The 16,352-nt window shown below is 35.5% G+C and overlaps 1 protein-coding gene across 1 annotated transcript in view; it reads right to left on the bottom strand.

The window, feature by feature from the left end:
- ACBD6 (acyl-CoA binding domain containing 6) overlaps positions 1 to 16,352 on the bottom strand; it is a 198,367-nt gene that overhangs the window by 84,701 nt on the left and 97,314 nt on the right. The window contains exon 4 of the mRNA XM_012649666.1: positions 8,743 to 8,832. Coding sequence (XP_012505120.1) covers positions 8,743 to 8,832 — 90 coding nt within the window. The remainder of the gene's footprint in view (positions 1 to 8,742; positions 8,833 to 16,352) is intronic.

The following is a 16,352-nucleotide window of genomic DNA, read 5'->3' as shown; positions in this document are numbered from 1 at the left end:
AGAGACTACAAAGTCCAGAATTAGACCCAAACACATATGGGAAAATGGTATATGACAAAGGTGGCATCTCAAGTCACTGGGAGATGGACTTTTAAATAAATGGTACTGGGACAACTGGAAAACCATTCGGAAAAAGACAAAATTAGATCCATATCTCAAACTGTATGTTTGGGGGGGTAAATGTAAACTATAAAACCACATAAGTACTACAGAAAACATGGAATTCCTCTTTAACCTTGGTGCAAGAAAATGCTTTTAACTATTACTTAAAACCCAGAGGCAATAAAAATTGTGATAAATTTGACCACATAAAAATAAAAAATTCTTGCATGGCAAAAGATATTATAAACAAAATCAAAAGACATGAATAAGTGGGGGAAACATAGCTGCAACATATTCCACTCTTAAAAATTGAGTCACAAAAAGCCAAAAACCTGACAGAAAAATGAGAAAAAATGTGGATAGATAATTCACAGAAAAAAAGCATATAAAAATGGCCCTCAAACATACGAAAAAATGTAACAACTCACTCATAATTATAGGCATGCAAACTAAAACAGCACTGAGATACCATTTTTCTACAAGATCGGCAAAATTTTTAAAATATAAGAGCACAGCCAGGTACAGTGGCTCACGCCTATAATCTCAGCACTTTGGGAGGCTGAGGTGGAAGGCTCACTTAAGCCCGGAAGTTCAAGACCAGTCTGGGCAACATAGCGATACTTTGTCTCTACAAAAAAACACAAAAGTTAGCTGGGCATCGTGGTACATGCCTATAGTCCCAGATACTTGGGAGGCTGGGGCAGAAGCATCACTTGAGCCCAGGAGTTTGAGGCTGCAGTAAGCAATGATCATGCCACTGCACTCCAACCCGGGTGACAGAGCAAGATCCTGTCTCAAAAACAAAAAACAAACAAAAAACCAGTAGAGCGCACAATCTATTGATAAGGCTGTAGGGAAACAAGCTCTCTCAAGTTTTGCTGGTGGGAATGCAAATTAGTAAACCCTTCTAAAGGGAAATTTGGCAATATTTAACAAAACTACATATGTACCTACCTTTTAACCCAGTAATTCCACTTTAGGCATCTGCCCTGAGGGTACACCTCCAATAATATGAGAATACATATGCACAAGGTTATTAAACGCAGCATTGTTTGTAACTGCAAAATACTGGAAACAACCTAAATGCTCGTACATAGGAAGGTGGTTGAATAAATCATCCACACAAGGGAGTACTATGCCCTGCGGATAAAAAGGGAAGATCTCTACAAAATACTACAACATAACTCTAGGACATACTGTTAAGTGAAAAAAGTGGAGAGCAAAAGAGTATCTATAGTATACTACCTTTCATGTAAGAAAGAAGGGGAAATACGAAAATGTACACGTACCTGCTCATTAAGACAAAAGAAATCCAGAGAGGATAAATCAGAAACAAAAGAGACTGGTGTCTTACAGGGAATGGGTGAGAGCGGAGTGGAAAAAAGGGGTGGGAGTGGTGGAATGGGATTGGGGTAGCATAGATGAGAAGGAAAAGACAATTCTCTGGGTACATCTTTTTATATAGCTCTGATGCTTAGATCCATAGTAATGTTTCACATACCCCCAAATTATGAATAAAAAATTAAAACCAACCATGTATATGCAGCAAACCTAAAATGACACATAAACACCAACAAATGAACCTGATGTGAAAAGCCTAACTACAGTGAGGGGGGTGGAGAAGAAATGAACTTCAGTAACTTTGGAAAATAGTATCTTGACTGGCTACTGTAACGCTAATGGAACTCCTGTGCTCAAGGGATCCTCCTGTCTCAGCTTCCTGAGTAGCTAGGACTTCAGGTGCGTGCCACCATGCCCAGCTAATTTTTAAATTTTTTTGTGGAGATGGGGTCTCACTACCTTACCCAGGCTGGTCTCAAATTCCCGCCCTCAAGTGATCCTCTAGCCTCGGCCTTCCAAAGTGCTGGGATTACAAGCATGAGACACTGTGCCTCACCGCTCTATGACTTCTTTAAGCTCCTGTGTCTTCATCAGTAAAATGCAGTTAGTAATATACCTACATTATGGGCTTGATGCAATGACTAAAAGAGACAATGCACATAAGATGCTTGGCACATGGTAAATACTAAGAAACTGTTTTATACCCTACTCCTCACCCCGCCAACATAATACCATGTACTGGGATTACAGATGGTTTTATTTACTGTTTTATACTTTTCTCATGTTTCTGAAATCTTTACAACACACAGATAGCCACCAAAATATTCATTGAGAGGGCACAGTGCTCCATGGTATTCTAGAAACCATAAGCTTATATAATTTATAAATCATAGAGTCCTTAAACATTTCCACACCACTCAACAAAAGTTTTTTTTTGAACTGTGTAACACTGAGTACACAGTGCTGACACCTACGCCACAGAGGCTCCTCCTCGTCCCCCCCACCCTGCTTTTTTCCCCAGTGCTACTTTACAACAAATCTATGAAATCCTACTCATAAATCTTCAGCGCTCAAATATCTTTTAATGTGCTTTGGTAAGTAGTTTTAATCTTTCTTCAGGGCTTAAAAAATCAGTTACTCAAGAAATCAGAGAAGAGTATGTGTGTGTGTTTAAGCTACATCCTAATCCCAAACGTGGTAAAAACCTAACTTTCAGAGTTGAACTAAAAATACCAAGTAGTGGAAGAGACAAAACTGTTTCTGTAATACTGCCAGATAACAAATGAAATCTATAAAAGATCTTTCTTAGAAATAAAATTACAAGTTCCAATTCCATCACAGTCACAGAACATAGAAACCGCAGTGCAATAAAAGAATGAACAAGATACAGTGAAGGGTAAAAATGACAGAAAAACACAGAGTAGACTTTGACATATCTCTAATTACTACTTCATTTCAGACTAATGGTAAAAATTAGTCTTCAGATAGTTGATAACATCAGCCTGTCTGTGCTGGGTTAGAACCAAGATCTGTGGCCAAGCAAGTACTTCTAATAAAATTGATTTCTCTTTTTGGCAACCAATGGGCCAGTCAATAATAATGTTGTTTAAGAAAGATTGAGTCACGAGGGAGATGAAGCTTTCCTTCCATTTATTATGTTTGTATTGTCTATATTTGAAAAGAGTTTTCAATAACGAAACCAAAGAAGAAATTACAAGAGAAAGAGCTATTCTGAGAACTAATCTCCAGAAGCCTTCTGACTTGGAAGTATGTTAGCAACTCAAACTGAAAAAGCCAAAGCATCCCATTAACTGAAGTTAGATAATATAGATTACTATTATCAATAACAAAGGAAAACTAAGGCTGGCAGCTACATAAAATGGTCATATAAATACAAAGGGGGCAAGGAAAACATTGTGCCAGGCATACAGTCCTAACCAATCCATCCTAAAAACTTACCTAGAACTTTTACTTTGCATTATATCATAGCTGGTGTTCAGTAAAGAATGTTCTATAAAGTCATGTAAGGTAGTTTTTGGATTTTTTGTCTTATACTATCCAAACAAATAGAATACAAGAAAGCCACAAGCAAAAACCTCAGGCAATGCCTAACTTGGGGACATTTCTCTCTAAAATATCCTCAAATAGGCCAGGTACAGTGGCTCATGCCTATAATCCCTGCACTTTGGGAGGCCAAAGTGGGAGGATTGCTTGAGGCTAGAAGTTTGAGGCCAGCATGAGCAACATAGCAAGATCCTGTATCTACAAAAAATAAAAAAATTAGCCGAGCATGGTGATGCACACCTGCAGTCCTACTTATGCCAGAGGCTGAGGCAGGAGGATTCCTTGAGCCTGTGATTTCAAGACTGCAGTGAGCCATGATCATGCCACTGCACTGCAGCCTACGTGACACAGCAAGACCTTGTCTCAAAAATAAATAAAGAAAAATAAAATAAAATATCCCCCAACAATTTAAATCAAATAAAAGACATGAATGCACCAACAGTTTTTTTGTTTTTTGCTGTAACTTAGTGGTGGTAGTAGTTGGGGAAAGTGGGGGTTGAAAAGATAACTTCAAAGTTTACACAGAAAAATAAATAAGCAAAAAACAGTAGGAAAGATCCTGAATGAGTACTGAAGGAATCTGTTCTCCTAGATATTAAGACATATTTTGAAGCTACAATACTTAAAACAGTGTAGCACAAGTACATGAACGGAAAAACAAAGCGATGGAATGGAACAACAAACCCAGAAGTAGAGTGAAATACATAGAGAACTTGAGAATATGATAAGGACGACACTTCAAATTGCTAGAGAAAAGATATCGATTATTCAATAAACATTATTGGAACAACTGGCTGGTCATTTGGATAAAAATAAAGCTGATACCATCTGGACAAATGTAAAGTTCCTACTACATACACACAACACAAGGTAATTCTAGATGTCTAATAAAAAAGAAAAACCACGAAATGATCAAAGTACTAGAAGAAAACATGGGGAAAAGTTTTAATAATTATATCACTAAGAAAGTGCTAATTTTCCTTAACATATAAAAGGTTCCTATAAATTAAGAAAAATACCACCAATCCAATGGGAAACTGGGCAAAAACACAGACAGATGATTGACAGAAAATGAAGTATAAATTGTTCTTAAATATATAAAAAGATGCTCAGTATCACTCTTAACAAGAGAAATGCAAATTAAAAATATGATACAGCATTCATCATTCATCAAACAGGCAGAGAACAAAAAGTGTTATAACAAATTATTTAGGTAAGGCTGGAGAAATAGGAATTCTCTCATACACTGCTGGTAGAAGTATAAATTGTTACAGTCCATTTACGTGGTACTAGTTAACTCAATTATGATACCTCCTCATAAAGAAATATTATGTGGCCATTAAAAAGAATAAGGTAACATCTATATGTACAAATATAGAATAATCTCCAAGATAAACTGTTAAATAAACAAAGCAAGTTATAGAACAGGGTGTATAGTTTGCTATCATACTGCTACCGTATATGCTTGCATATCTAACATATCCTGAAAGGATACATATAAAACTGGTAATAGGTACTGCCTATAGAGAAGAGAACTAGGTGGTTGGGAAATAACAATAGAAGGAAGAGTTTTTTTAAAATTACAGCTTTTGTACTTCTTGAGTTTTTTTTCTTTGTGTACATAATACTTATTTTAAAAAATCAGTGAACTATATATATTTCAAAGTAAGGTTACAGCCTAAGGCTATGATTTGCCCTTATGACTAAAGGCTAGGGAACTGGCCCAAGAAGGAGGCGTGGATGTCTAACTGGGAAAGAAATATTTCTTCTAATAAAACAACAAGGATATCCCAAAGGTTCTGGTGGATGTTTAGGGCCCTTCTGGTTCTCATGTTCTAATTTTCTAACATTTTGTCAACTTCTTTATGAGGTCATCTTACAATTATTCAACATTTAATTACTGAGCACCTGCCATATGTCAGGTATTATGCTAGGCACTGGTACCGTATATGGTGGTGTTGAGGATACAGACGTGTAAACAGCCAAGTATAACACAAAGTGATTGCACCATGGTAATTCTTTGATGGGCTTAAGAATAGGGAGCTATAAGAGATAATGGGAGTGTCTAACTGGTTGCAGTGAAGGAAGGCTTCCTGGAGGAAATGATGGATAAACTGAGGCCTAGGAGGCAGAACAAAGGAGAGAGAAAACAGTACATATAAAGGCCAAGAAGTGAGCAGCATGTCAGGTTCTTCAGAATGTGTAGGGCTTAGCTTATCAGGGATGGTACATGAGCAGGAGTGTGCTGAGAAATTAGTGGAGAGGTAGGCAAGGCCCAGACCATAAAAGGTTTTATAGGGCAAATTATATTTAAATCTTATCTTAGGAAAATAAAAGTAAATGAGAACATTTGAAAAGTTGCATTTTTAGAAAGCCTCTCTAAGTGAAATATGGGGAATGTATTGTAGGATGTCCAAGATTAGAAGAAGAGATATAGTTCAGAGCCCCTGAAATAATCTAGGAAGCTTGAACTAGTACACTGTCAATGTTGAAATAGAGAAGTGGGTAGATTTGGGAGGCTTAGAGTACTTAGGAGGCAGAACCTACAGGACTTGAATGGGTGTGAAGATAAGAGAAGAAAAATGACTCCTGGGAAACTGGTTGGATGATGGTACCAATTATGGTGAGTGGGGGGCAGGGAGGGGCAGGCAGTTGTTCAGATAGTAGGTTTAGTGTTAGATTTTGTGAGTTTGAAGTATCTGAGGGACATCAAAGAAGAAATACATGTGTCTCAAGTTACTGAGATCTGGGTTGATGATAAAGATTTCTTCTACTTTCTCTGTGAAATAGGAGATATTCTAGAAATAAGAAAGACTAGAAAACTTGGTAGTCAAAATTAATGATGGTATTACCATGATTTATAGTAACATCACAATTGTGTGAATTTTTGGCTTAAATCTTTTCCAAGAACCCAGGTGTAGATGTGTAGAAAGCAGGCAATTGGATGAGTCAGAATTAGAGTTTTGCCGGGTGGCCGTGACAGCTGAAGAACAGGAAATGGGAAGACGATAATAGCATGAGAGCAGATGAAGTTGAACTGAGATGGAAGAAGGTAGATAGTCAAGGGACAGGGAATATCCATACAGTCAAGTAAGAGACGTAGAGTGGAATGAATCGGAGGGTGTAATTAGAAATGAAAATTTCAGACTTGATAGAAAGATCCAGGGTGGGCCTATGAGGCCTGGGGGACTGGGGGGGAATGGATGTATATGGCAACAAATATTGTGTAAAGAAAAAGCATTTTGTATCTAACATACTGAATTAAAAAGCAAACTCCTAGAATAAGACAAGTATGTCCACTTTTGCTACTTCTATTCAACATAGTACAGGAAGGCTTAGCCAGAGCAATTAGGCAAGAAAATGAAATAAAAGGCACTCAAATCAGTCCTCAGGATGGCTATTATCAAAAGCACAGAAAATAACAACTGTAGACAAGGATGTGGAGAAATTGGAACATTTGTGTATTGCTGGTGGGAATGTAAAAATGGTACAGCTGCTGTGGGAAATGGTATGGCAATTCCTCAAAAAACTAAACACAGAACTACATGATCCCAGCAATTCTACTTATGGGTATATACTCAAAAGAAGTGAAAGCAAGGACTTAAACAGACATTTGTACACCCATGTTCATAGCATCATTATTCATAATAGCCAAAAGGTGAAAAACTAAGTCTCCAACAATGGATATTTGAATAAAAAAAAGTGTGGTAAATACACACAATGGAGTATTATTCAGCTTTAAAAGGGAAGGAAATTCTGACACATGCTAAAACATGGATGAATCTCAAAGATTTTATGCTAAGTGAAATAAGCCAGTCAAAAAGAGACAAATATTATATGATTTCACTTATATGATGTACCTAGAGTAGCCAAATTCATAGGAATAGAAAGTAGAATGGTGGTTTCCAGGTGCTGAGGAAAGGGAGGAATGGGGAATTCGTGTTTCATGGGTGCAGAGTTTCTGCTGGGGAAGATGAAAAAGTTTTGGAGATGGATGTTGGTGATGGTTGCACACAATGTGAACGTAGTTAAAGCCACAGAACTGTACACTTAAAAATGGTTGAAATGTTAAATTTTATGTTATGGATAGTTTGCAATAAAAAAAAAAAAGAAAAAACATAAGGGTAAATCTTAATGACCTTGGATTTGGCAATGGATTCTAAGGTATGACACCATAAACATAAGAGAAAAAAGAAAAAAAATTGACAAATTAGATTTCATCAAAATTAAAAACTTATGCATCAAAGGACAATATCAAGAAATGGAAGAGAAAACTCACACAAAGGGGAAAAAATATTTACAAATCACATATCTGATAAGGGCCTAGTATCTAGAATATGTAAAGAACTCTAATAACTCCAAAACAAAAGACAAACTCACTTTAAAATGGGCAAAACTTATTAAACATTTCTCCAAAGAAGATATACAAATAGTCGACAAGTATATGAAAAAATACACAGTATCATTAGTCATTAGGAAAATGCAATCAAAATCATACCACAATGATGTATCACTACATACCCACTAAGATGACTACTAAAAAAAGGGAAAATAGCAAGTATTGGTAAGGATGTGGTGAAATTAGAAGTGTGGCATAGGTGGTGAGCTCCTGTGGAAAACATCTGGTAAGTTCCTCAAAAAGTTAAACATCAAATACCACATATGACCAGGCACTTCTACTCCTAGGTATACGACCAAAAGAACTGAAAACAGGTGTTCTAACAAAAAACATGTACATAAATGTTCATAGCAGCATTAATCACAATTGCAAAAAAGTAGAAACAACTCAATTGTCCATCAACTGATGAATGCATAAACAAAAGGTGGGATAGGCTTATAATTCAGCCATAAAAAGGAATGAGATACTATTACATGCTATAATATGGATACATTTTCAAAACATTACACTATGTGAAAGAAGCCAGACACAAATGATTACATATTTTATGATTCCGTTTATATAAAATATCCAGAGTAGACAAATTCATAGAAACAGAAAGCAAATTAGTGGTTGCGAGGGTCTGGGGTGAAGGGGAAATAAAGTGACTGCTTAATGGGTACAGGGTTTCCTTTTAGAGTGAAAACAATGTTACAGAACTCTACAGCAGTGACGGTTGCACAATGTTGTTAAATGTACTAAATGCCATCGAATTGTACACTTCAAAATGGTTAATCAAGTAAATCTTATGTTACGTGAATTTTACTTCAATTAAAAAATAAAAGTTCCACTCTTACCTGACAGTTAATGTCAGCTCTATATTGTAGTAGGACTGTGACTAGTTCCTTATGTCCTCGGTCACATGCCCAGTGGAGTAGAGCTCTACCCTAAAAACACAGAAAAATATAAATGAATGATCCAGCTTGGGGGAGGTATGAAAAATTACCTGTGGAGTACAATGTGCACTATTCAGGTGATGGGTACACTAAAAGCTCACGCTTCACCACTATATAATATATATAATGGAATTCAACTCGTACATTAAATCTATTAAAATGTAAAATGTTTTTAAAAATATAATGTGTTAAGAAAGACAAAAGAAATATGTAAAATAGGTTAATTATCCTAAGAATGATTGATTATAAAAATGTGCTATGGGAAAAGCAATAGACAATCAACCAACTGGAAACCCTGAGTTCTACTTCTGGATCCATTATGAACTAGCCCAATGACTTCTTTCAGTCAAATCAGTTGCCTCACCTACAGAGTGGAGACGATAGTAATAACAGCAATAATATCAATAATATTTACTGAATAAATGAGCTACAAGAAAATGCTTTGTAAACTGTACTTTATAATAAAATACAGTTTTCTTAAATTCTGTTCACTTCTTCTGGTGAAAGAAATCTTATGAATAAAAAAAATGTCCACTTAAAAGCTAGGTAGAAATCATAATGTAAATGTACTATATCTAAATTTCCTCAAGTGTATTCCTTAAAAAGAATATTTAACCAGTTTGAAAATTAGCGTTCTCTGTAATATTACAAATTTATACCTGAAATATCTCAAAACACTAGTACAATCTACTAGTATCTATCATCAGTTGACTGTGAAAGCTACTTGTAAAAGACAATGGATGATTAATGATTAAGAGATAAAGTACTAAATATGAAATATTAATTTTAACCCTTGTCTAACAAAGACTCACAGTTACTATTACATGTGTTATTTCTATTCTCTACTGTCAGAAAATCTTGGTCTAGTTAACGAAAGAAGCCTACCTGGTGAAAAAGAATAAACAAAACCCCAAAAGCTAAAAGCTTTTCTTAAGAAATGAGTGATGTGTGGCTTAACACTACTTTTTGAGGGTGGTAATGATGTTGTCTTTTACAAAGAATGGAATGTTTTCCCACATTAAGTTGAAATCCCCGCTTTATGTCATTTTAGATAAGATTTAAACAGACATAGGCTGCAACAAGGATGGCTTTAAAGTAAAAAGTACTTTTCAAGAAAGCTTTCTAAACCTGCCTGTATTCTTTTTTATCATTCAGACTCTTTGCACACCTATTAGTTCAACTAATTAAACTGGGATCTATTCTTTAAACAAAATAAGAGTAGGAAAACTTCCCTACAAATTGTCTTCTTCCTTTGCTTGATTTGCTTTTATTTACCTGTGAATACCTGTTTTCCAATAGGCTTATACAAAATCCTAAAAAGGAGGAAAGCAGAAAATTTGAAAACGTGGGCAAATGACTCACAGTTTGTTGTAGTAGCAAAACTATTTTATTTTACCTTGTTCGGACCCCCCAAGAGTTTTTGAAAATGGAGACAATTCCACACGTCTAGTAAAAAATGTATTGTTGAATACTAGAACAGAGTTTCTCATGTTAAAATTTCTGTAGCTCTAATGTGACCTGCTGTTACTAGGGTAGTAATTCAAAAATCCTCCATATGAACAATTAGACATTTTAATGAAATTCTCTGAACAAATACCAATGAATAAAATCTTCTATAGTTCAATGTAACTGTTTCACAGCTTTTACATTAAAAGAATCAGACAAAATTTCAAAGTCCCTATTATTTTTAGTTCTAATTGTAAGTATATATTTTATAAACTATTAATAAGAATTACTACATAGTTAAAATGATGTGTGATTTGCTCACATAGGGCACTTACCAGAACTTTCTAATAGTAAAGTAGAAAAATATAATATTAATATATCTAGTACTTTTACCACAAGATGTACAGATAATTTCTATCTCTCAACTGGGTGGGTTCCTGATTTCTCTTTAAATTTGACCCATTATGGTTACATCAACTAATGCTAAAATATAAATCCTTAGCTGTTTCAATGGCAAAGCAGATAAGCAACACATTTTACAGTTAATGGGAGTTATATTTTAAATTTCCTATATGTGGTGCCAAAAATTTACTTTAGGGGAAACACCTATGACTGGACCTCAGTACTGATTTTCACTTTGGATATATTTTCCAGAAGGGTGGCACACATATAGCAATGTTTTAAGAAGGGTGATGTGCTCTCAGACATTTACACTATGCTTTTTAACACGTTTTTTGACCTGCAATGCAATTAATTTTTGTAACACATTATTTTAATGGTACACTAATTAACCTTGAATTAGAAGGAATTCTCTGACGATGACTTTCTGTAGAAGTGCTGATATCTACATTAAGACCACCTAATGACTACTATACTCTGCAGTATTAAAATGTTTAAAAACAAGAGTAGACTTGAATATGCTTGTAAATAAACATAGATAAACAAATCAGACTTTGAAACTTTTACCTTCAAGATGCTCTATATTTAAATGAACAAAGACCAGCACAATGAAGTATCTAAATGTGATACCTTTTACTTTTTCAAATCATAAAGTTCCTATAAACATGTTCTAATTTAAGATTATTATTCAAGTAATAACATAACCAGTAATTTGAAGAGATAATATCCTTATAACTAATTATGACAAAATCAGGAAATAAACACATGTGGTTTCTTTCCTTTCTCTTTGTTATCTACATACATAGACCAATACAATATAATCAATAATTTATTTTAGATACAGGATACCAGAAAGAAAACCATGAATTAGGTACACATTAAAGCTATATTTGCTTAAAGACTTCATGCAAATTTATGAAATCTTTTATCTATTTGTATATATAGTTGTTTTATCTTTTGACATAAGTGATATAATCTCTCATAAACATTTATTTTTATTGCTACTTCAAAAAGTGACAATTCTTTCTTTGTTTCTAGTTTTTAAAACTCTTCTGAAAAATATCCCAGAAGTATTTAGGAGATTGGTGGTGGGGGGAGGGAGTCATTATTAGAAGGAATCTTTGTTAGGCAACCAGAAGGCCATAAGCACTGTTTGGAGAGCTCTGGATAAATTCTGGAACTCAAATACAGTAAAATACAGGGAGTAAAAAAGAGTTCTCATCTATTAACCAAAGGTGCTAATACCATCCTACTTCAGACAGACGAATGACTCTAAAGTGCTTTGAAAGTGCAGGGTAGCAGCTAACCTATTAAGTGGTATTATTTTTATAACTTCTGGAAAATACAGAGAGCAGGTCTTAACATTTTACATGTTTCTTTGATCTCCATAGTTGCTTGCCCTTAAACCATATAGAATTTTTTTAAATTGGATTTTTCTCCTGGATATCACAAAATTAAATGAAAAGCGATTCTAGTATAAAATGAGTCACTGTTCTTATGGTATTTTGAGATCAGCTACAAAGAACCAAACATACAGTAAATAAAAACATGGCAAATTTGGTATATTTAAGTTCGTGAGAATTATTATCTTGACATTCTATCAAACATGTATGGTTATGGTACTGCCTAATTTGCAAACGAAATACTGAAAATCAAGTGGACCTGAATTTCTCTCTGCAAAAAATGTGGGTGTCAATTTACAATTGTAGTAGAGATTAACTACTAACAACCTACAATGTCTCCATCTCCTTTATCCTATCCCTATCTTCTACCCTTTGCGGCTGCGGCTGCTGTAGCAGCTGGCCCACAGTGAGAACTCCCCTACCTGCAACCACTGGAAATCACACAATGCCTCCTACTTCCACTTCCCTCTCCGTAATGAAATGACAATATTGTTTCAAAAACCCTGACAGGAGTAAGATTGGGAGACAGTTTAAGATCTCAAGATATACCTAGCATGGAAGCCAATGGTTCCTTGTGGGATTTACCAGCATTAAAGAAAACCACACACCAGTATGTGTGATACACACTTCAAATTGGCAACTATTTGATCCCTTTCACTGGCTAAGATCTAGGATAGGGAGAGGTGGTGATGCTAAGTTGTCAGGGAACTGAGAAAGATTTAAAATACACTACTTTTAAAAAATCCCTTCACAAGCATTTACTAAGCCATAATGTTAGTGACTTAAGGGTGAAAGAATAAATGAGGGAGATACTATTTCATCTATATAAAACAGGTAATAATAGCAATAATAATAGGAAGTTGTCACGAAAACAGCCCAGATATCCATGATAAATTCACGTGATAAAACATTAATCAGCAATATAAAAGAAGGAAGTACTGATATTTAACAATATGGATGAATCTCAAAAACATGCTGAATAAAAGAAGTCTTACACAGAAGAGTACATGTGTATAATTCCATTTATATAAAGTTCTAGAACAAGCAAAACTAATCTGTGGCAAAAAGAATATCAGAATGGTAGTTATCTTTCAGGGATTAGGAGAAAGGACTGGCTGGGAAGGAGCATGAGAGAACTTTCTGGGGTGATAGCAATGTCCTATATCTTGACAGGAGCTTCAGTTACACAGGTATATGTGCTTGTCAAAATTCATCAAGCGTGTACTTAAGATTTGTGAATTTCATTGTGTATAAATGTTATCTTAAAAGAAAAACTAAATACTGAATTCTAGTTAATTATATGCATGCTAAAGCATTTAGAAGGAAGTGTACTGTTGTCTACGTAGTGTAAAATGCTTCAAAAAATAAGAAAGTTGGTGGACGGATAGATATTGATAAAGTTAAGTATAGCAAAATATTAGTGGTAGAATCTAGGTGGGAATACAAATGTTCGTCGTAAAGTTCTTTCAACTTCTCCATATGTTTAACATTTTTCATAATAAATTGAAAAAAAACCAAAATTTTTACACCCATATTCATATTAATAACAAAAATATGAACAGCATTCACAATAGTCAAAAGGTGAAAGCAAACCAAGTGTCCACTGATGGATATCTGAATAAAGAGAATGTGAGAATGTGTTGTATATATACATACAATTGAATATTATTCAGCTTATAAGGGAAGGAAATTCTGACACATGCTACGACATAGATGAAACTTGAGGACATTATGCTAAGAGAAATAAGCCAGTCAAAAAGGAACAAATAGGCTGGGTGTGGTGGCTCATGCCTAAAATCCTAGCACTCTGGGAGGCCGAGGCGGGAGGATGGCTTGAGATCAGGAGTTCGAGACCAGCCTGAGCAAGAGTGAGATTCTGTCTCTACTAAAAACTAGAAAAAATTAGGTAACTAAAAATAGAAACAAAAAATTAGCTGGGCAGGGTGGCACATGCCTGTAGTCCCAACTACTTGGGAGGCTGGGGCAAGAGAATCGCTTGAGCCCAGGAATTTGAGGTTGCTGTGAGCTAGGCTGATGCCAAGGCACTGTAGCCCAGGTAACAGGGTAAGACTATGTCTCAAAAAAAAAAAAAAAAAAAGGAACAAATATTGTATGATTCCACTTATATGAGGTCCCTAGAGTAGTCCAGTTCATGGAGATACAGAAAGTATTACAGAATGGTGGTTTCTAAGGGCAGGGGGAAGGGAGGAATGGGGAGTGTTTAATGGGTACAGAGTTTCAGTTGGGGAAGATGATAAAGTTGGATGGTGGTCATGGTTGCACACAAGGTAAATATAGTCAATGCCACAAAACTGGATACTTAAAAATGGTTGAAATGGTAAATTTCATGTTATGTTTATTTTACCACAGTAAACAAACAAAAAATACGTTGCCAAAGCTCATAAGATTTAAACTACTTTCACTCTTTTCTGATTTTGTATTAAATACGAGTTTCTAATGTAAAGTATAACCATAGGCTTGATTTTTAAATGGCATTACCTACATTAATGCAAATGAGCGTAACAGTTTGTAGTGCATTTCTTAATCATGAGTGTGAATAAACAAAGTTCCTTCAAATTAATATCTTAGTCAACTACGCCAGCAGTCTCCGACCTTTTTGGCACCAGGGACTGGTTTCACGGAAGACAATTTTTCCACATACTAGGGGTGGGTGGGGGGATGGTTTTGGGATGATTCAAGTGCATTATATTTATTGTGCAGTCAAACCTCTCTGCTAATGATAATCTGTATTTGCAGCTGCTCCCGGGCGCTAGCATCGCCACCTTAGATCATCAGGCATTAGATCCTCATAAAGAGCACATAACCTAGATGCCTCGCATGCGCAGTTTACAGTGGGGTTCACGCTCCTATGAGAATCTAATGCCGCTGCTGATCTGACAGGAGAAGGAGCTTACGCGGTGATGCCAGCGATGGGGAGCAGTTGTAAATACAGATGAAGCTTTGCTTGCCTGCCTCCTGCCGTGCGACTTGGTTCCTAACAGGCCACAGACCAGTACCGCTCCTCAGCCTGGGGGTTAGGGACCACAGGACTAAAATAACGTATACTCTAAAGTAGAAAGTTATTTAAAAGGATGTAATTTTTTTCTTCCTTCCTTTCTCAAAGCTTAAATAAAAGCATAAATTTAGCCTCAGTATACTAACCCTGCCTCTTAAATCTTTTGCTTTTCTGTTAGGTTTATATTGTCAGTTTTGCCAGAGTTTACAGCAGCTTCTCAAGCCAAAAGCATGTAAATTATATTCTGACACCAGCCACAGATTTAAAACAAAACAAGAAAGGAAAGGAATGGGAGTCAAGAGAACGATGACCTCCTTTGAAGTATTTGAAAGAATCAATAGACATATGGAAAATGGCTCATGATAACAATTATACCAACAAAAGGATAGAAGGGAAAGAACTAAAGCAGCAGCTCAAAGAGGAATTTGGGAGTACATTAGATAAGAATCTATGAAAAACCAATGAACCACAATGAATGCTTTTGCGGCAACTGATGATAGACAGCTGCACTGCAATAATGTCATCTATTTTGCTAAAATATTATGTTGCTACATTTGTTCTAAAACAAATTTATATTATTGCAAAGATTGAAAATACTATTTAGGCCAGGTGCTGTGGCTCATGCCTGTAATACTAACACTCTGGGAGGCTGAGGTGGGAGGATTTCTTGAGCTCAGGAGTTCGAGACCAGTCTGAGCAAGAGCGAGACCCCCATTTCTACTAAAATAGAAAAATTAGCCAGGTTTAATGACATGTGCCTGTAGTCCCAACTACCTGTAGTCCCAGCTGAAACAAGAGGATCACTTGAGCCCAGGAGTTTGAGGTTGCAGTGAGCTACGATAATGCCACTGCACTCTACCCAAGGTGATAGAGTAAGATTCTAGCTCAAAAAAAATACTATTTAAATATTATCAATAAGCCATGTATTTAGTGTTTATTGTACATGGCACCGATCTGAGAAGTGTGTGACAAGAATTATATAGACATAATTTGTGCCTGATATTCCGTAAGAAATATTCTACGCATATTTTAAATATACCTTACAAATTATTTAAATCATTCTTTCCCCTTAAAATATATTTTCTTGAAAGACCCATAAATGTTTGGCATGCGCGAAGAGCTGTATTAATATGACTTAAAGATAAAAACTGAAGCATCATTTAAAAAAATAAATAGGCTTAAAGACTTTGTCTTTAACTTTTCTCTTTATATTCTCTATCTCAATTTCTAAACATTTCACAAATGAG

This window comes from Propithecus coquereli, unplaced genomic scaffold, assembly GCF_000956105.1.
Source record: "Propithecus coquereli isolate 6110/MARCELLA unplaced genomic scaffold, Pcoq_1.0 Scaffold300, whole genome shotgun sequence".
Classification (NCBI taxonomy): Eukaryota; Metazoa; Chordata; class Mammalia; order Primates; family Indriidae; genus Propithecus; species Propithecus coquereli.
Note: the sequence above shows the minus strand (reverse complement) of the source record. Positions and strands in the feature narration are given on the sequence as shown.